At 34.8% G+C, this 22,652-nt stretch overlaps 1 protein-coding gene across 3 annotated transcripts; it reads right to left on the bottom strand.

The window, feature by feature from the left end:
• Positions 1-3: 3 nt before the first annotated feature.
• Positions 4-19,874, bottom strand: LOC134282100 (uncharacterized). Of its 3 annotated transcripts, none has more exons than XM_062764548.1 (11): positions 19,818-19,874; positions 18,425-18,491; positions 16,156-16,350; positions 14,154-14,315; positions 11,072-11,086; positions 10,155-10,426; positions 9,959-10,045; positions 7,783-8,202; positions 5,304-5,514; positions 525-696; positions 4-388 (listed from the first exon to the last, which is right to left on the bottom strand). In XM_062764548.1, the coding sequence occupies exons 2-11, from the start codon at positions 18,477-18,479 to the stop codon at positions 16-18; spliced, it is 1,962 nt and encodes a 653-aa protein (XP_062620532.1). In that variant the 5' UTR covers positions 18,480-18,491; positions 19,818-19,874; the 3' UTR covers positions 4-15. The 3 variants fall into 3 exon arrangements, with proteins under 3 accessions (XP_062620532.1, XP_062620533.1, XP_062620534.1); XM_062764549.1 differs by lacking the exon at positions 19,818-19,874 and adding an exon at positions 19,498-19,714; XM_062764550.1 differs by lacking the exons at positions 16,156-16,350; positions 19,818-19,874.
• Between the last annotated feature and the right edge of the window lie 2,778 nt (positions 19,875-22,652).

Genomic DNA, 22,652 nt, shown 5'->3' with positions numbered 1-22,652 from the left:
AAATTGGTAAATGTTCTAAAAACATTGTTTGTTTTTAGCCAATTGCTCATATAAACGAGTCTCGTTTCCTTCAAGATGTTCGTACAAATTAAGATTATTTTCTCCCAACTGTTCGTAAAAACGAGTTTCGAGGTCACCCAGTTTTTGGTAAAAATTTTCATTCCCGTGTGAATTGTTTTTTGGTATACTTTCCTCTAATTCGGTAATATTTGTATAAGTATCTTCATTTTCTTTTGTAGTTTGTCCTAGTGATTGTTCACTGTTTTCATATAAATCCCAACTATGTTTTCCCTCAGTGCTTTCTCTATCTGCCGAAGATTGATTTTCTTTACAGGACCCATCAAAATTGCCATTCCTGCTTTCCGACTTCTTGCACCTGCTGGATCGTCTTTATAGAACATAGATAAAAGAAATAATTAATGTTTTCACTTTTTTTTCAATTGATACTCATTAATTTTACTTTTTATTTCATCGACTTTGATTATGATTATTCTTTTAAAATGATTTTAGAAATTATTACTTACAAACGCCATCGCCAAATCAAAAGAACCAAAACAATAAATGCCACTAAGACTGAGACAACAACAATAAATACATTTCCCGGGACTGTAAACTCTTCAGATGTTGAGGTTACCAGTAGGTCACAATTTTCTTTGGAATTAAAGACTACGCTGTTGTTTTTGTTGATTCCAAGACCTAAAACAATTCCGTTTTAAAACCTACGTAAGATTCGATTTCGTGTTCAAGAAATACATATATATTAAAGAACAAGTTGCTGTCCTTTAAAAAAAGGACTACAATACGTGGACCATATGCATGTGTTTCAAACCAAAAGTCAATTTATTAAAGAAAATTTCGAAGTTTATTGGATATTCATGTAGGTTCGTTCACATTTTCTACAGCGTTTGTCTACTTTGACTGTTTTGGACTATTTTGATACACATAACCCATAATGGTTGGGACTTTACATATATTATCGTTTTACTAACAGCGTGACAGTTTGCTTGATGGGGAGTGCTTAAATTTCGTATGCTGATTATCATTTTACTCCTCGATTGGATGTTTGATTTCAATGGAATCAATAATACTTTGCATATGAAACACAGAACCCAGCAATACCACTGACAATACTGACCAATCACAGTGAATAAACAACAATTACATGTGAACGGACAAAGCAAGTTTTACTTCCTGTAATGATGATATTGATAGCTACATAATACAACAGTAGCAGAATAGCCTTATTATTTCCATTCTTTAAATTTTCTTATACATGTTATACGTATTTAAAAACCCATCCCGTGAAATCACAACAAATATAATACATGTTTTGGGGACAGAAAACGGGCTTTGACTGACCACGTGTTGCTCCTGACTACAAATGCCGTACTGGAAAAGAACCTTTCAATGTGATTGACCAGTATTATCGGGGTATTGTTGTATTCCGAGTTTCATATGCAAATTAGAAATGATTTCATTGATCCAATCAATGAGTAAAATGATAACCAGAACACAAAATTTTAGCATGCCCCATCAAGCAAACTGTCACGCTGTTTGTAAAATGATAATACTAGTATTCTAGATTTATTCAGAAGAGATCTATCATTGGAAAATTAGATCTGATGGTACACGTGTAGCAGAACTCTATAGTACGCAGATTTTGTTTTCGGCGCCCCCCCCCCCCCCCGCCTCCCTCACATGGAAAACTGTTGCTACATACTTGAATCAAGCTGTATTTGGATTCCTGTATATCAAATTATTATGCGAGTCTTGATGCTCAAAACTAATGCCTGTGAAGACTTGTTCTATTTTTTAAAAGCTAGAACTAGTCGTTGAATGAAGTTTTCAATTCAAGTTGTTAAGTTATCTTATATATAGTATATACTGCAAGTTCTTCCTACTTATGGGAATGCTTGTGCCATAGAATGAATGTTTAGTTATGTGTATACATTAGAAATTTGGATCCACCAATCAATGAACTCTCAATCGCATCATCTCGGGTCTTTCCGTCAGAGGTCGTAAAACTATTCGGAAAAGCCAATTCGTGTAGCGGAGTCAGCCGAGGATTGCCGATTGGAACTCTCTAGCATTCTCGCGCATGCGTAGCCTGGCGTATGTCCAGGGCATCCGGTTTAATCTCGCTTATATATTTACTGCGTGGACCTCAGGGTCCACGCAATCACATTAGATTGACTGAAGGATTGTATATTGCTTTACGTCTCATTCGAGAATTTTTGACACATATAAAAACCTCACCATATATCGGTGAAGGGCTTCAAAGTTTGACCTTTACTCGGCACTCAGGACCATTGAGCAGTGAGGGGTCTTAATCGTTCCAACGTCTGCCACTGAAACGTGACCTCGGTTTTAAAAGTCTCATCAGACTGAGTTTAAGTGAACAGTAAAAAATATATATATAAGAATATGTTTTAGTGAATTTTTATACTTGTTGTTTACTTTTAAAAGTAATATTAAGGACACATAAACACAAAAATAAAAGTGAATAAAACCTATCGTAAGGATGATCCAGATACCAGCGGCTCTCTCTCCTCACTCAGTGTCCAGTTTGCCCATGTTTTGTGTTTTGTAGTTATTTCAGTTGTTAAAAATCGATCATGGTCATAAAAAGAAGCTGATTACACAAAGATGCAGCAAAGTACAAATTTATTGTATTTAGTTTCGTCACGAGACAACAGTTTTCATTGGTGATAATTGATTTTTTTCCCAACAATTGTTGAGACGACTCATTTGTTATGATACTTAGAAACTATCATACCGTTCTATCCTGTACCTTTGAAATAAACACATTTATTGGAAAGTAAAAGACTTACCTTTACTGGTAATGGTTAATCTCGACCTTCAGTGTCGGTCAACGATTTAATACATGTAACTCATGAATACCTCATCAAAATTAAATTATTGAATACTAGTACTTAGAATCGTGTGTTGTAAATTAGGATTATCAACCTTTTTTCAATATCAACTTAAAAGTACTTAATTATGTGGGTTTTCCTTTTTGGTAAAGTGTCATTTTATAACGAAATATGAGAATTCCCAAGCTCCATTTCTTTGAGGAAGCCGATGTTTATGTTATCAAAACTTTACTTTTATGGAATGGAATCATTGTGTCAGATTTAGAAAAAAATTCATAGCTTAGATAACCGTATTACTAACGTTTACCATATAAATCTATATTTGAATGCTTAATGTAGAGCAGAACGTTTAAGGGTTTTTTGAGCAATATGGATAGCGGCTTGGAGGAGCAATTCCTTGATCAAGCAACTGATTTTAAGGATATTTTTTCGTACAACAATTTGGGACCAGAGATAGAAAGCATAGATAATATTCCTGTTCGATGACTGGGATGTTAATTGTATAAATGACTGACTCACAGTAACGTCATAATTAGAAGGTGAATAAATTTTAGTTTTAATTAGATTTAGAAGTTCCAAAAAAATCTCCAAAAAATACGACAGTAATAATGAACCTAACATAAGAGGCGATATTGTTAAATTTTAAGCATTGTCCGCTGAAGTCGTTTTACAATGGTTATGTAATATTTCAAATTCCTTTACAATGTCTGATTTCTGATTTAATGAAAACTTAGAGATGTATAAGTTTGCACATTGTTTTTTAATTTAGTTTTCTAATGTGGTTCTTTCCGTTCACGGTAGCTCAATAGGTAGAGCGCTCGCTTCGTGATCGAGAGGTCGTGAGTACCAACCTCGGTCGCGACTGACCTAAGTCGACAAGAAATGGGAAACAACTGTTCCTTCGCCATGCGCTCGGCAATTTGAAGTGAAAGTTGCGGTTCCTTCGGATGAGACCTTAAAAACCGAGGTCCCGTGTCACAGCAAACGTTGGCACGATAAAGATCCCCAACTGCTCAATGGCCCTGAGTGCCGAGTAAAGATCAAAATTTGAAGCCCTTCACTGGCATACGGTGACGTCTCCATATGAGTGAAAAATTCTCTAGAGGGACGTTAACAACATACAATTAATCTATAGATTTTGTGTCATTTTTATCGTCAAATTATCATCATTAGAAACTTTGAACAAAATTTAACTAATTCGGAAGTGATCTAGTTCTTCGTCAGAGACCAATGCTTCGCGTCAAATCCAGATTAAAGGATGGTTATTCATGGTCCTAACAGCTTTAATAAACATATCAATAAGGGCCTTCAGTGGTATGAAAATTAAACAAAATTGATGTTCATAGAAGTCCAGTATTATCTCAAACAGTCTGAATCATCCATAAGAGTTACACCTATATGCGCAACGCCCACGTAGTGTTAACCAGGAAGCATATGTTTGATACACTGGCCTGTCAGATCCCCGGAACTGAATCCCCCTTCAACACAATTTCAACGGTTTAGAAAGATCTATGCAGTAGATGTCGCAGCAGATAGGTCAACCTCCTATTCAGGGGTACATGATATCCATGAGAAACGGATGTCTTGCAGTAATTAGAGCAAGTGGAGGTCTCATTTAATAGTGATTATTTTATGTGAATTTTCATTTTGAGGATACATCATGTCCTTGACACTTTACTTTAAAGTCAGACGAGATACGTGAAATTTTCGCAACATCAACCTGAAACATTCATTATTAACCATGAATTAAAGAAATTATTTATTCTATGCATTTTTTTCCTTTTAACTTACCGTTCACGGTAGCATACTGGTAGTGTTCGCTTCGTGATCGGGAGGCCCGGGTTCGATTCTCGTTTGCGGCGCCGCGTCAAACCTAAGACGTAAACATAGGTAGCGACTGTTCCTTCGCCAAGCGCTCGGCATCATAAGGAAAAGTCACGGGTCTTTCGGATATGACCTTAAAACGTAGGTCCTGTGTCACGGTAGGAGCTGGCACAATAAAGAACCCTCACTGCTCGATGGCCTGAGTGCCGAGTATAGGTCTAAATTTGAAGCTCTTCACCGGCATCGGTGACGTCTCCATATGAGTGGAAAATTCTCGAGAGGGACGTTAAACAATATACAATCAATCAATCACTCCTTCTAACTTAAAATATGATAGGTGAAGAAGTTTGGTTCAGTGTTTATCTCTTTCAACTGACTTTGTCCTCAAGACAAATTATTTGCCCTGAGAAGGACGTTTACCTGCAAGCCGAAAGGTGATCAAGGGAAATAAAGGAAAGAAGAAATTAAAAAAAAATGTTGCTGGACAGGCTATTGAACATGGGATGCCTGAATCACAGGTCAGGTGCCCCAGCTCACTAACTAAAGCACTATATAGTAATAGATACATGTATGACATAATTATCTTAATGAATGTATTTTGCTTACAGTCCGATATGGTTGCATTTGCATTCATCTTTGATTGTGTTGTTGTTCTCAGTGAGTTATGAGTTGGCGATGCTATAGATGGCGTGGTAAGTATATTTGATGTCATAGTTGTTTGTGGAAATGTAGGAGGAGTTGACATTGTTGCACAATCTTGGATTGGTACTGTTGTCGTCGACATTGACTGTATTGAAGATGTTTGATTGCTGTATACCTGTGAAAAGTCTTTCAAATTTCTCCGAGACTGCACTGGATACAAATGCTTGAAAATTTTTCTTAGTGTAACATTTATAATATTTTAAAATAATGAAAAAAAAAAACAAATATCACCTTCAGAATAACAAGAATGAAAGCTATTCATTATTTTTCTTAATCTTTGAGAGAGCATTATTAATTTTCTAGAAAATTAAAGCATGAAGGATATGGAGATAACTAACAGTATTCTATCTCAAAAGTCCATTAAACAATACAAAATAGGAGTAGAGCAAACATAGACCTCAAAAACATCAGAGGTAGGATCAGGTGCCATGGAGAAGTAAGCATTCCCTGCCCACCGGTCACACCCGCCATGTGCTCCTTGTCATGATCATGAAATAACGGAAAAATCATGGTCATTTCAGTGTATAAATAAGGTACTAGCAACTGGTAAGAAAAACTTCAAAACGGTCAGCATTTGACTCAATGATAAATCGTATTTGCTGACAAGGTCGTTGTATCGAACATATAGAGCTTACCAAATGATTACTTTGAACGAGACTGCTGAATTCTTGTTTCATCAACTTGTTTGTCCATATTTTACCTCATTTTAGAAATTGTTCATATGTAGAGCATGCTCCTGCGTATTGAATCAACTGAGATATATATACTCCATATGCAGGTGATGAAGATATGTTGCTGCATAAGCAAGCGAAGTTGACGATAGAAAAGTAAAAGTCACCACGTTTATCATTGACCTTAGTTGTTAGATTACAATTAATGTCTTTTCAAGTAAAATATCCAAGTATGAAACAGATGTAACGCTACACAGGATGTATCCTATCAATATAAGAATGGAAATTACCATTATTAATTGATAGTACTTCATCAGTACATCTAAATGTGGAAGTGAAGGCCACAGGAAGTTTTTCTTCTTTCATGCATAATATTTTGCAAAAATTCTGCTTCTTATGAATACAAAAATAGGAATGAAAATAATCATTGTTAATTGACAGTAGGTCATCAATACATGTATATCTAAATGTCCAGTTGAAGGCTACAGCAAGTGTTTTCTTCTTTTCATGCATAAGATTTTGTACAAAGTCTGCTTCTTACAAAATAGGTCAGCTAATAACAGAGCGCAATTGGTACCAATTGGGATTCCAGTAGATTGTTGAAAGACCTGGTCTCCAAAAACCACATAGATTTTGTCAGAAATTCAAGCATCTTCTTGATGTAATCATTAAAGTACTTATGTTTGCAATCAGAATGTATTTTAACAAAATATATTTAAAAAAGCAGCTGTCAATGATATCAAAAAGCCTGGCCTTTGATATATCGTTGGGAATGGTTGTGTATGATATTGAAAAAGCTGCATGTTAGATATAAAGATGTTATTAAAAGTTAAAAATTATCCATGCAGGAATATTGCGTAAAAATAAAGGGAAATTCCAAATGAGGAAAAAAGTCAAATTGCAATACCACAGCGAAAGCATTTGCCTTAGATTTAATTCGTGACGATGTAACGAATGATCATGAGTCATTGTAAGTATAGAATAGCATAAAGGCTGGGACTTATCTAAACAGAATTTTAACAATTAAAAATGTTTATTGAGAAGCCGGTCCCCACCTCCCCTTTTTGTTCCACTTTATTCAAATAATGGTACTGTTTTAGTGTATGAAAAAAATTGGTATTGAAAAAGTTGGACCCTCAACACCCACACCCACCACCACTTCACCTCTCGGAAGAAAAAGAAAACTTTGAAGTTGAGACAATTTTTACCTTTTTTCATTTCTTTTAATTTTTGCTTGTCATGTTATTTTTAAGGTGAAGTTGATTTTTTCTCTTACTTGCCCCCCTCCATAAACGATGCAACGTCCCGGTTACATATATTTTTACACTAATTGTAGGGCCATTATATACACACTGACTTTTCGAGGGATTTTTTCGTTATGTCTTGATCATGACTTGTTGGTAGGGGATGCTCTGATATCCATGGCACCTGATCCCACCTGTTTTTTTTTGTTTTTTTTTTGGGGGGGGGGTCTGTGTTTGCTGTATTCTGTATTGTTTAAGAGGAGATAGGGCACATGTCACATGACTCGAAAGACAGACCAAAGTCGCTGAAGATGTACACGTTAAACGTTGTTAAAATCAACAGTTATGTAGCTTTATTAAAAAAATGTTTTGTTTAAACATTTATTATAAAAAAAAATATTCAATAATTATAAAAGATATAGCCAACACTTAGATAATGTGAAAGGAGATCATAAAATTCTTACTTACCAGAATATCTTGTAGATCTATACGGCTGAATATTCTACTTCCTTCGCCTGTAGTTGTCATGGTCTTCAACTGCAGCGTTATGCCCCTTTCTAACATGCTCAAATTACTAAATGCATTGCCATGTTCAAAAATTGTCATTTTATAAACCTGTTTCCAAACATTAGTTTCATATTTAGCCCTCTCTTTATAGGAATAACTTTTTATCCTGATTTTACAGCGTCTTTGAATAAAATCTTTTTGAAAAGGGCTATTTTCGCAATAAAGTGAGGAATGGGCGGGGATATAAGCAATCACAGAGAGATCATTGGCTTCCGTATAATGACCGTTAAACATGAAATTTGAATCTGCGTAAGGTATTGTTAATTGCAGGTGAATGTTGGCTTTCCCTCCTAGGTCTATAAAAAGTTGTGGAGTTAATACCTAGAAGGAAACATACACATTAAAGCATAAGCAAGCTTAACTTCAATCACGTATAAATATGAGTTATAAACTCATATTTTATAACGGCATAATTATCCATTTAAAACATAACTTTGAGAACTAAACAACGGATAATAGTCTTGTTCTGGTTTTTGAAAAGAAGATAACATACAGATATAGATTTTAATGGCAAATGATATTTTTTTAGATTATGATAATTTTTCACTTATTTCGACTAGTATGCTTAATCAATAAAAAAAGACATACTTGTCTGCCCTTCACAAAAATATCATATTGGCGATTTTAAATTGCAAACATCATTTTTTTTTATCACATAATGTAATTTAAGCACTTATTTTGAAAGGTCCTAAATTTAGGGAACATAGATCTTATATTTACATCAACTGAATATGTTTCCCTATAAAAGGCAGTATAAAATATCTATCCTTCTGTATTCAATAATTTAGAAGTGAAGAAAAATTAAATATTAGATTACACGATCAGTACACACCCATCATCTGACAAAGTAGGTGCATTGTACATGTAACAAAATTGTCTTTTTTTGTAAGGCTTATTATGTTTATTTTCGAGTTCCATTTTTATTGAAAAGCTTCACCGTTCTAAAGGACGTCGGAAAGCTTTGATTTTAATTTATTGTGAGAAATTGTTGTATACATGTATAAAGTTGAAAGTCGTAGATTTTTATGTTGTTGGTTTTTGTAAAAAAATGTGATTTCAAACGTTCTAAAAGTTTCATGGAGTTCTTTTAAATAGTCATATCTAATTTACATCACTTCTTGTACAGTATATTTCTTACACAGTACGTACTCTTGAAGTTTCTTCTTTACTACCATTTAATATCATTTCAGTGAGGAGTAATGAAAGAGGCTTGATAGAACATTAACTGGAACCCGCTGTGTAAAGAGCTCGGGTTCACTTTATGCATAAAATGGCCCTGTAGATATACCAATTGATTGATTAACATTTGATGTTTTATTTGAAGCATTAAAATAAAATAGAGACTTGGTGCTTTCATTTCCTTTTTTTAAAAAAAATTCACCTAAAAGTCCAAGTCTTCTAGAATTGGCTTTGTGAAATTGCAATGTTATTGAATCTTAAGGTAAACAGGTATAATTGAGTACTTTCAGTGAAGAAAAATAATATAAGCACACTCTCTGATCTAAAAAAACAAAACATGTCTTGTAATCATCATAGAAGTACTAGTTGCTTTTTAAGATCTGAGGTGGCACTCTATTAAATATAAAAAAATAATTTTAGAAATTGCAAGACTGTTTTCGTATATTTTTTAGAATATGGGGAAATTAATGAATTTCGTGATGTCAAAATGTATTCACTAAACAGAAAATTCAGTCATTTTTTATAGATACACAGTAGACAAAGATTTTAGTGATATTCAATGCATTGACAACTAAAACAGTTTCAGTTTTTCAGAAATTCACAGAGCCAAATAAGGCAAACGAAAACCTTGTTCTTTATTTTTAAGGATTGTTTTGGAATCCGATATTGATATAATAATCCAAATGCATTTTGGTTGCTTTGAATATAAAAAATATTCATAAATGACATATGGTATTGATTACAGTATTTTGCATTCAGAAGACAATCAAGAAAAATATTTAAATTTAATGAATGTTAAGCTTAATTTATTTCAATAAATATGTAGTTAATTAAGGCAAGAAGTCTTAAAATATACATAAATATTTTTTTTATAAATCAAATCTAAATAGCATCTTACTTTAATGCCAGCAAAAAAGGGTTGACTTGCATTAGTAACACAAGGAGAGCCATTTGCAGTTAATTTGATTCCAACGACACATTGAATCTAAAAAAAAATCTTCCTTCTTTAGCACAGGTTTTCAACCAAATCAGAAACCTTACGATTATATCATTTTTAAAGACAAAACTGAGAATGGAAATTTTGTTATACTAACCATTAATCCTGCTGTTTTGTTATTCTCTAAAATTGTCATGACAGGCAACAGGGCATTCTCCATTGTACTGAGGTTTACAGTTTGACCTTTTATTACTTCAATATCGTCAACGTACCATGAAATGTCATAAAACAATGATTCATCAGTCAATGGCGTAAATCTACATATAAAATTTAAACGAGGGTCATATCGTGATATATTCCCTCTAGTCTCAATAACCCAAGATATGTTGTAGTTTTCAACAGAAGGGTCCATTGACGCATCTGATTTACCTAAAAGAATTATACAAATGGTGTCAGAAAATATTATACATTTATTGACTGAGTTCGAGGACAACATGTGTTTTGTCGGACCGAAGAACCAAACTGTCTGCCTGAGACCGAAATGCCGAAGGCGGACAGTTTGGTTCGAGGGTCGGCAAACGCATTCTGCCCTCGAACTCAGTCAATTAATGTTTTGTTATACCTTTCATTTTATTTCATTATATTTTATATACATGTATTATGTACTGTCTTCCGTCATATAACATCAGGTCCGTCACTGATGAACACCAACGTATGAAAATGAGATTAAGCGCCGCCCATGCTGTGACGTAAGCGGCTCTACATCTCACTGGCTGGTCCAACATCTCACGCAGCGGTCAAACATCATGTTTTTATGCCCAGTCAGCAAAACATTGGAGATGTCAGACTTTTTTCGTAAAGATTTGTATACAAACTATTTTTTCAAGGTATAACAATCTTTTAACAACAATCTTAAATACAAACCGTATATGAGCTATTGTAAAAATATATATCTTTGAATTTTTTCCCAGCTTTTTTTTTTAAATTCAATTTAAAATAGTAACAGTTTTATTGATATAAAGAACTTAACTTTTACATGAATGTGATATATCAAATAAAAAAAAATTTTCTTACATCCTGTAGGCGATTCTAAAAAAAGAGAGAGAAAATCATCGTGAACTATGGAATGCCATATACGACAGCCAACTGCTTACTGCCAACTGCTGACTGCTTACTGCCAACTGCCACGCATATCTGAATAAATTTTATTTTTATTTTGATATTTATGTTAATCTAAAAAAAAAAAACAGGCTTGGATCTAGGACATTTTTTCCATGAGGGTCACTCATTTTAAAAAAAAATCTAACCCAGAAATTTCTTGACAAGAAAAAAAAAACGTAAATTCCTTTCCTTTATGTGAAAATTTATTTCGGCTGCATGGGTAGAGGGGTGTCTTATGCGTCATACCTTCATGTCTATAACAGTTTTTATACCAACTTAACACGAATCCGCATTTTCGGAGGGGGGGGGGGGTTCTAAGGTCCCTTTTAGTTGATTTATTTTATACAATAAATAACTTTTAGTTGGTTTCGTTTGTGCATTAAATAACTTTACAAATTTTAGAGGGATGGTCCTGACCTCTCTCTTTAGATTTATACATGTAAAACATATCTTATTTGTTAAAACAAAGAGATATAAATGTTTGATCGGCGTTTTCTTAGTGGAAGGTCCAAGGTCAGTTTTAGTTCCTTTAGTTTATACATAAACCCATGACTGTACAAATTTTAAATGCCCCCCCCCCCGATCTCTGCATGTGAAACGTTATAACACAGAAATATACATCTTTAGTTTGAGGAAATTTTAACTATAGAATAAATTGAAAATGTAAAATTATTTTTGAAAACATCTTTATCTGCGAAACGACAAATCGTTTTTTTAGCTCACCTGAGCCGAAGGCTGTGGAAGCATCCTTGGGTAGTGCAGATATTAAATTGATAAAACCATGACCCCTTGGGGTAGGGCGGGGCCACAATAGGGAATCCAAGTTTTACATAGAAATATATAGAACAAATCTTCAAAAATCTTCTTTTCAAGAACCACTGGGCCAGGAAAGCTGAAACTTATGTGGAAGCATCCTTGGGTAGTGTGATATTAAATTGTTAAAACCATGACCCCTGGGGGTAGGGCGGGGCCACAATAGGGAATCCAAGTTTTACATAGAAATAGATATCGAACAAATCTGTAAAAATCTTCTGCTCAAGAACCACTGGGCCAGGAAAGCTGAAACTTAAGTGGAAGCATCATGGGGTAGTGTAGATACATGTATTAAATTGTTAAAATCATGACCCCCGGGGGTAGGGCGGGGCCACAATAGGGAATCCAAATTTTACATAGAAAATATATAGAACAAATCTTTAAAAATCTTCTTCTCAAGAACCACTGGGCCAGGAAAGCTAAAACTTATGTGGTAGCATCCTTAGGTAGTGTAGATATTAAATTGTTAAAATCATGACCCCTGGGGGTAGGACAGGGCCACAATAGGGAATCCAAATTTTACATAGAAATATATAGAACAAATCTTTAAAAATCTTCTTCTCAAGAACACTGGGCCAGGAGAGCTGAATCTTATGTGGAAGCATCCTGGGGTAGTGTAGATTCTGAAGTTTTAAAATCATAAAAGGGAAGGGGGTAGTGGGCATGATAGGTATAACAAGAGGGGGAATCTGGTAAAATAACTGCATCACCCAAGTTACTCAGGTGAGCGATGTGGCCCATGGGCCTCTTGTTTAATTTTCTCTCTTCAGGCTTTGTCTCCGAGGGGGGGGGGTTAATTCTTTAAAGATTAAAAGCAGAAAATAAAATAAACAATGTACTTTATCAATGACATATATAGAATAATACGTAAGATAGAACATAATGGTCATTTAGTCAATTTAATTTTACCAGGGTGACCTCTTGGAAAAAATGCCCTGGATCCGCGCCTGCTTTTTCTTCTTCTTTTTTTGAAAATTCATATAAATATCAATATAAATATAAAATTTATTCAAATATGTGTGGCATTTGGCAGTACGTAGCTGACAGTTGGCAGTAAGCAGTCAGCAGTTGGCAGTAAGCAGTTGGCTGTCGTGTATGGCATTCCATAGTGAACTTTTATAAATCTTTGTTGAAGTTACCTCAATTAAGTAAAAAGTTTTAAGTGTGAAGCCTTCCTTACTTTTTCAAAGATTAATATTTATATAATCATAAGATGAAAAAAATTAATATGGTAAATTGAAAGATCAACGATTTTTTTTATCTCACAATAAAATTAAGAAATACAAAGTATATATGAAATATAACATTTACTATCATACCTAGCTACTTCACATAATGAAAAAAAATAACGAAGCATTGCTTTTTAAGGGGGCCGACTATAGTTTTATTGTGTGAAAACTACAATAGTGAAACTCATCATTTTTATATCATATATTACTTACATTAACTTCAGTGTTCATGCAAAGTTTGGGGAAAATCTACCGTCCAGGTATTTTTGAGGGACCGTCTCAAAATACAGGTACATTTACTATAGGATTATATAGGAAATTGCCAATTTTTAGCACTTTAAAGCAAATTATACAAATACTACAATAGACATTTTGTTTAAACTATAATATTTGATGAGTAATACTATATGATACAATATATGTAAGAAACACAAAATTCTACCGTCTTGTTAAGAGAGGGGCATCTCAAAATGCCAAAAATTAGCAAATTTTACTATTTTTATAGAGTACTACAAAATATGACGTAAACAATGGATTCACAAGAAAACGTAATAAAAATATTGGAGATATTCTTATCTTTATTACTTTTTCTGTAATAATATTTTTATTACCCCTTTCTTTAAGAGCCTCAGATTACCATAACGTCAAAAAGACACAGCAGCCACGTCAACCTACCTATCAATTGCAAAATCGGTTAAATAATCAGTTATATCAAATTGCAATTACATTTTTATACCTATAATTTCTTAATTTTGTTTAATTTTCATAATTAAGTGAAAAACTGTTTAAATAAATACGCTTCATTTTACTATGATGCGCGAAATATTGCGCAATGGAAACTATAGTCGGCCCCCTTAAATCAGAAAATCGTTTTGTTTTCTGTGCTTATAATTGTAAAAAGGAAAACTTATCTTTCCTTTATAGTTCTTGGTAAAAGCTGCTATGAAAGTTACCAAAGCAATACGCGGAGTTACAGCAATCTACAGGGGGTAAACGATAAACCATGTACGTGCTGCAGTTTTTTACGCTGATGTGTATAACTTGAGTACAAGGTTTTGCAATCCCAACCCTACAAACTTCAACGTTATCCATCACATAACTTGATGGATGGTCACCTAAAGAAAGAAGCATTTTTAAACATGTATCTATTTAAGAAACATGAAACAATACAAAAGTGAAACAGTTCCTATTAATCAATTTGAAAAATTCAATGTTAATTAATTATTCTCCTGGTTCTTTACGTATTTTTTGAAAGCGTTAACATGTATATCATTTTCAGCTAAAAAGTGGAAATATATTTTCTAATTGGGAACAATCGCAGTTAGTAATTTTTTAAACTTCATCAATTGAGAAAAAAAATTTTCACATGTGTAGATTTTAGCTATCATTAGCTCACCTGAGCCGAAGGCTCAAGTGAGCTTTTCTGATCAAAATTTGTCCGTTGTCTGTCGTCGTTGTTGTCGTTGTCGTTGTTGTCGTCGTAAACTTTTCACATTTTCATCTTCTTCTTAAGAACCACTGGGCCAATTTCAATTAAACTTACCGCAAAGTATACTTAGGTGAAGGGGATTCAAGTTTGTTCAAATGAAGGGCTACGCCCTCTTCCAAGGGGAGATAATTATGAATTAGTGATAAATTAATGGCATTTTTAATTTTTCTTCTCCAGAACCGCTGGGCCAGGAAAGATGAAACTCGTGTGGAATCATCCTCAGGTAGTGTAGATTCACGTTTGTTCAAATCATGACCCCTGGGGCTAAGGTGGGGCCAAAATGGCCGACCCAAGATTTACATAGGAATATACAGTATAGGAAAAATCTTTAAAAAACTTCTTCTCCAGAACCACTGGGCCAGGAAAGATAAAACTCATGTGGAATCATCCTCAGGTAGTGTAGATTCAAGTTTGTTCAAATCATGACCCCCGGGGCAAAGGTGGAGCCAAAATGGCCGACCCAAGTTTTACATAGGAATATATAGGAAAAATCTTTAAAAATCTTCTTCTCCAGAACCACTGGGCCAGGAAAGATGAAACTCATGTGGAATCATCCTCAGGTAGTGTAGATTCAAATTTGTTCAAATCATGACCCCCGGGGCAAGGGTGGGGCCAAAATGGCTGACCCAAGTTTTACATAGGAATATATAGGAAAAATCTTTAAAAATCTTCTTCTCCAGAACCACTGGTCCAGGAAAGATGAAACTCATGTGGAATCATTCTCAGGTAGTGTAGATTCAAGTTTGTTCAAATCATGACCCCCGGGGCTATGGTGGGGCCAAAATGGCCGACCCAAGTTTTACATAGGAATATATAGGAAAAATCATTAAAAATCTTCTTCTCAAGAACCACTGGGCCAGGAAAGATGAAACTCATGTGGAATCATTCTCAGGTAGTGTAGATTCAAGTTTGTTCAAATCATGACCCCCGGGGCTAGGGTGGGGCCAAAATGGCCGACCCAAGTTTTACATAGGGATATATAGGGAAACCTTTTAAAATCTTCTTTTCAAGTACTTCAAAGCTATGATTAGTGATATTTATATGGAATCATCCTCAGGTAGTGTAGATTCTAGTTTGTTCAAATAATGAATGCCTGGAGGGGTGGGGGTAAATTCAAGCCCGATGTGCTCAGGTGAGCGCTGTGGCACCTGGGCCTCTTGTTACATATACATGTATGTGGTTTATAGCTTCGGAGCTGAATGTTTTAAAGAGTCAAATGAATATTTGAAGTTGTCGTACGTTTTTGAGGAGTCAGAAAAGTATTTATAAATAACAATCATATAGAATAAAATAAAGAGTGTCTAAATATTAAATAAAAACGCATAATATGTAATTGAATAAATAATTGGTAAAATGTTTTATCTGATCAAATCACTGAAGTGCGAAGTCTTTTTAGCACCCGTTTCTGTTTCTTTATTTTGTTGCTTTTAGATGTGTATTACTTTATCTACTCTTTTTATTGTCACCTTTCAACCAGTAAGGATAATAAGTCCCACAAGATCCAAGATCAGGTGGAGATGTTGGCATTTTAAGGTAGCCTGCCCTGTACCAGCCAGTAGTCAGGTTATTGTCACAGAGAGGCATGGCATCCTGTTTGTAGTATGGACTTCTTTTCAATAGGTCGGAGATTTCACTGTATTCTGTACAAGGGTCCTCCTGGTCTGAATTATTTAAGGAATGAAGCTTATTTTAACCTATTATACATGAATTATAATTATAACATAACTTGAGGACGTTTACGTTTTATCAATTGCGAAGCGGTTTATTAAAATGTGTAAACTGCCAAAATTAATGGTATATCGTTTTAAATAGGTTAAATAGGCTTCATTCCTTGTAATTTAATTTAAGTGTCGACAATAAGACAATTTGTTTTAAAATGGCCTAAAATTGAACATATTTTAAAGTTCCATCAAGCGGACTAATACGTTTTTAACGTAACTTAATTGTGGCGTAGACAACTAATGTTAATACTGTAACAATATAAAGCAAATGTTTTATCTAATTAAATGACGATTTACAAGTAAACTATTACTATAATTTTTATAGAATGATCTTTGATGGTGTATAACAATTTGAAATAAATTTAAAGCATTGAGGTTGAATATAAATTAAGCTGTGAGTTACTTTTACAAACAGTTCAAGACTTCTTTTTTCCAAAATACCTTACGATCAGTAATTGTCGTAATCTATCGTTTTATGTTTGTGAATAGATGTTCAGTCAGGTTTTTTACCTTATAATCATGAAGGAAATTCACCTGGTGTTCATTGCATTTTACATGTATCATCCATTTTTAGCTCACCTGAGCCGAAGGCTCAAGTGAGCTTTTCTGATCAAAATTTGTCCGTTGTCTGTCGTCGTTGTCGTTGTCGTCGTTGTCGCCGTTGTCGTAAACTTTTCACATTTTCATCTTCTTCTCAAGAACCACTGGGCCAATTTCAACCAAACTTGGCACAAAGTATCCTTGGGTGAATGGAATTCAAGTTTGTTCAAATGAAGGGCCACGCCCTTTTCCAAGGGGAGATAATCATGAATTAGGTAGAGGAGATTTAAGTTTGTTCAAATCATGACCCCCGGGGCAAAGGTGAGGCCAAAATGGCCGACCCAAGTTTTACATAGGAATATATAGGAAAAATCTTTAAAAATCTTCTTCTCCAGAACCACTGGGCCAGGAAAGATGAAACTCATGTGAAATCATCCTCAGGTAGTGTAGATTCAAGTTTGTTCAAATCTTGACCTCCGGGGCAAGGATGGGGCCGAAATGGCCGACCCTAGTTTTACATAGGAATATATAAGAAAAATCTTTAAAAATCTTCTTCTCCAGAACCACTAGGACAGGAAAAATGAAACTCATGTGGAATCATCCTCAGGTAGTGTAGATTCAAGTTTGTTCAAATCATGACCCCTGGGGCAAGGGTGGGGCCAAAATGGCCGACCCAAGTTTTACATGGGAATATATAGGAAAATTTTTTTAAAATCTTCTTCTCCAGAACCACTGGGCCAGGAAAGATAAAACTCATGTGGAATCATCCTCAGGTAGTGCAGATTCAAGTTTGTTCAAATCATGACCCCCGGGGGTGGGGAAGGGTGGGGCCAAAATGGCCGATCAAAGTTTTACATAGGAATATATAGGAAAAATCTTTAAAAATCTTCTTCTCAAGAACCACTGGGCTAGGAAAGATGAAACTCATGTGGAATCATCCTCCGGTAGAGGAGATTTAAGTTTGTTCAAATCATGACCCCCGGGGCTAGGGTGGGGCCAAAATGGCCGACCCAAGTTTTACATACGTATATATAGGGAAACCTTTTAAAATCTTCTTTACAAGTACTTCAAAGCTATGATTAGTGATATTTATATGGAATCATCCTCAGGTAATGTAGATTCTAGTTTGTTCAAATGATGAACGCCTGGAGGGGGGGAGTAAATTCAAGCCTGATGTGCTCAGGTGAGCGCTGTGGCCCCTGGGCCTCTTGTTTTTTATATTTTGCAAAAAAAATAAAAAAAAAACAGAGCAGAGTAGACTCATGCATGGAGAGAATAAATTATTTGAGGAAGTTTGAAGACCATGGTATAAATGAAATTTTAAAAATTGTATTTTAGAATGTAAGGTGAATGTTTTATTTGTTCTTGATAAACTGTTTGATAATCTTCATCAATTTAGGTATTGCATAGAATTTTCAAAAAGATGACAATTCAAGAATAAAGGGAAAGATATTGACTTGTTTGATTTACTTACAACTTTCCTGAATAAACCTGACGGCGTTAAGGATGAGGAAATAAAGCATTTTCATTCTCAGAAATATCTGCAAAAAATTGTTTTAAAGATATGTATATTTTAAACAAATTCACCCTTCACCCGGATTGTACAAATATCCATGCTTAGAAAGGTCAGACTTTTATGAAAGTTTGAACTTGATGAAATTTTCCAGTATCGTTGAATAGTGGTTTTATACATACAGGTGAACTTTGGTATCTCAAACTCCGATATCTCGAATACTTTGGAAATATCGGATTTTTTTTCCTACGCAGTTATGTTAAGGACTCCATTAGGTACCTCAGGTTATGCAGAGCTTTGCGAATTCAATTATGAGGTCACGATTAAACTGTGCAAATGAATCTCGGCGAATAATTAAATACTTATTTCCTTTTTCATACACCTTCACATGCATGTTTATCAGAAGAAGGCTAAATTTTATATTATTCCCGGGCATGATGAATTTGCTCCTAGTACTTTTTGGGTTAAGAAATTCGTCCTAAACAAAACATAATCAATTACATAGTAAACAATTAGTCGCCCATCGTTGAACTTTTACGATTTTTTTTCCGTACATTTTTTTTCTAACTTTAAACATGTCACGTGACAAACAACTGGTGTAAGTGAAGTCGCTTTGGACGAACTTGGCAGAGACCCCATACATGCATATGCAATGAATTCCAATTTGATAAAAACTCATGCTAGTAAAAATAATATCAACATTATATTGATTTTCACAGAATATTTTTAAATGTAGTTCCTATTTGCGGCCTTAACCTAGCTGCGTAGCCCTATCAGAGTTTGAGATAACGAAGTTCGACTGTATGCCAATTGTTTGCTTTCATTAAATTACGATAAAATTGTTGTAAGAAATTCCAAGAAACTTTCGATCAACATTCGTTTATGCAAAGTTTGACACTTTTATAAAAATCATGCAAATCAAACCATCAAATAAAATTAAAATAGGCAATAACTTGGGTTCCCAATATTACATTAAAATGTAATTAATCGCAACAAAAAAAATAATAATAATCGTCGATATTTTCATTGCATACCTTCACTGTACTGCTTATTATTTGCAATAAAAAATTCTGAAACTGGGATAAACGCACGGTTCAGTGGACAAAATATGAGAAGACATTGACTAAAAGAAAGAAGGTAGACTTCATAAACACTAAAATCCTAGCTTCCCGGCGCTAAAAAGATTATGCATAACCAACATGGTATTCAAATCTGACAGATATTTTTGGCCATTATTTTTTTAAAGAATAAAATATAAGGTTAGTATTCTCTTTGATATGTTAAAAAATAAACTTTCAAAACTAACATATTAGAAATATTAAAAATAAATTAATAAAAAAGGAGAACACTTTACCTCATGTCCTCAACCAGGAATATTAAATGATTTTTTAACTTCCGCCTCACCGTGTAATACGAGATACAATAAACAAATTGCAATGTTTCTTGTATGTGTCAAATGAAATCATTTCATGCACCATTTTATCTCTTTAGAAGAAAAGCAGATACGGTCGTTGGCAGTTATGCTTTCTGTTTAATCTAGTTCATAAATTTGAATAAATATTTTTTAGATCAAATATGGTCGTATAATGAGAAACCTGAAAAATGACATAACCTTATTTGTTTATGGTGCATTTTAGCTACATTGTACATCTGCATATACCGTGTCATTATTTTTTAAAATCTATTAATAAGGAAGTTATAAGGTTTTTTTTCTTTCTTACAAATTACATTCAAAATATTGTTAGAAAAGTTCGCGGACAAGTCCTACTGTGAGCGCCCTCTTTTAATGAAACCAATAAAACTCCTAAGATAAAAGAATTACATATTTTTCAATTAATAAACAACGATTTCGTGTTTCCCGATGATCCTTAAAAAATATACAGCTATTTTATTTTGATAAAACATGCTTAACGGAGCATGCTTCGTTTTCGCACGTTCACTTTACATAGACATTTTAATGATATTAAAAATTGCACAGTTGTAGCGCAAAAAAATTAATGATATTTTGCCCGTCGCTTGATTATTCATGAAACGTCACTTGGTGAAATTTTGAATTTAATTGGAGGGTATATGACTGTTTTATAACAAATTATAAATAATCAACGCGTAAAAATTAAGTCATTGAACGTCATAGAGCACAGAGCTACTTAAAATTATGTGTGCATACAGGAAAATGTCGAATAAGAGACTAAAATGCTGCTGAAATTGCCTTACGTACACAGAACAAAAGTATTCGAAAGGTAGCAGCTTTATAAAAATGGAAGGATTAACATTTTCAATAATCAACTCCTGCAATACCGCATCACCCTGCTTATTGCATGGACGTTGCGCCAAGGGATTTTGCATTGATTTCATACCTAATCCTTTAACTGCGCTGCAGAAGGATAAAACGTACGCTCAACTAGGACCTTAGGTCCCCTGCTCAGTTCACGACTATCGGACCTGTTTACTCCGCTACAAAATGTAGTGCGTTGCATACGTAAAGTGAAAATAGAATAAATCGTAGTAGTTTTAATCCTTTACAGTGTAAAAAAAACAGAAGATTTATTTTTGTCAAAGGAGTAACCATCTGATGGGTATTAGAATAAAAGAGGGGGGGGGGGGGTAGGGGGACCAGAGGTCACCTTATATTGTACATGTGTAGGGGGACCAGAGGTCACCTTATATATTTTACATCAGCAGGGAGACCAGAGGTCACCTTATACTGTACATCAATAAGGGGAACAGAGGTAATCTTATATTGAACATAAGTAGGGGGACCAGAGGACACCGCATATTGTACATAAGTAGGGAGACTAGGAGTCACCTTATATTGTACGTTAGTAGGGGATCCAGAGGTCACCTTGTATTGTATATCAATAGGGGGACCAGAGGTCACTTTATATTGTGCATCAGTAGGGAGACGAGAGGTCACCTTATATTGTACATTTGTAGAGGGGACCAGGGGTCACCTTATATTTTACATCAGCAGGGAGACCAGAGGTCACCTTATACTGTACATCAGTAGGGAGACCAGAGGTCACCTTATACTGTACATCAGTAGAGGGACCAGAGGTTTCCTTATATTGTATCAGGAAGAGGACTAAAGGTCACTTTATATTGTACATCAAAAGGGAGACCAGATGTCATCTTCTGTTCTACATCATATGAGGGACCAGAGGCAACCTTATACATCAGTTTGGGGACCAGAGATCACCTTATATTGTACATCAGTAGGGGGACCAGAGGTCACCTTAAATTGTACATCAGTTTGGGGACCAGGAGTCACGTTATATTGTACATCAGTAGGGGGACCATAGGTAATTTTATATTGAACATCAGTAGGGGGACCAGAGGACAGCATATATTGTACAATTGTAGGGGGACCAGGGGTTACATGATATTTTTCATCAATAGGGAGACCTGAGGTCACCTTATACTGTACATTAGTAGAGGGACCAGAGGTCACCTTATATTGTACATCAGTAGGGGAACCAGAGGTCACCTTGTATTGTACATCCGTAGCAGGACCAAAGGACACCTTATATTGTACATAAGTAGGGGGACCAGGGGTCACCTTATATTGTACATCAGTAGAGGGACTAGAGGTCACTTTATATTGTACATCAGTAAGAGGACCAGGGGACACCTTATAAATGTACATCAGTAGGGGGACGAGAGGTCACCTTATATTGTACATGAGGAGGGGGGCATAGGTCATCTTATATTGATCATCAGTAGGGGGACCAGAGGACACCTTATATTGCACTTCACATCAATGGGGGGGGGGCAGAGGAACCTTATACTAGTATCGTACATCAGTAGGGGGACTAGAGGTTACCTTATATTGTACATAAGAAGGGGGACCAGAGGCTTCAGATCAGTTTTACGTTCGTCACTTGATGGACCAGAGGTTAACTATTATTGTACATCAATAGGTTGTTCTAAGGTCACCATATATTTTATTTCATTAATGAGAGTAAAGGTCAACTTTATATTGTACAACAGAAAGGGGACCAGAGGTCACCTTATACTGTATAAGACCAAACGTCAGATCATATTGTACATCAAAAGGGGAAACAGAGGTCACCTTATACATCAATAGGGGCTCAGAGGTCACTCTATGTTTTAGATCATTATGGGGATCTAAGGTCACTTTACATTTTACAACACAAAGGGGACCAGAAGTCACCTTGTATTGTACATAAAT

Source organism: Saccostrea cucullata, unplaced genomic scaffold (genome assembly GCF_032062105.1).
Source record: "Saccostrea cucullata isolate Sc308-1 unplaced genomic scaffold, CSIRO_AGI_Scuc_v1 ctg5510, whole genome shotgun sequence".
Classification (NCBI taxonomy): domain Eukaryota; kingdom Metazoa; phylum Mollusca; class Bivalvia; order Ostreida; family Ostreidae; genus Saccostrea; species Saccostrea cuccullata.
This window is presented reverse-complemented; position numbering and strand designations above follow the sequence as displayed.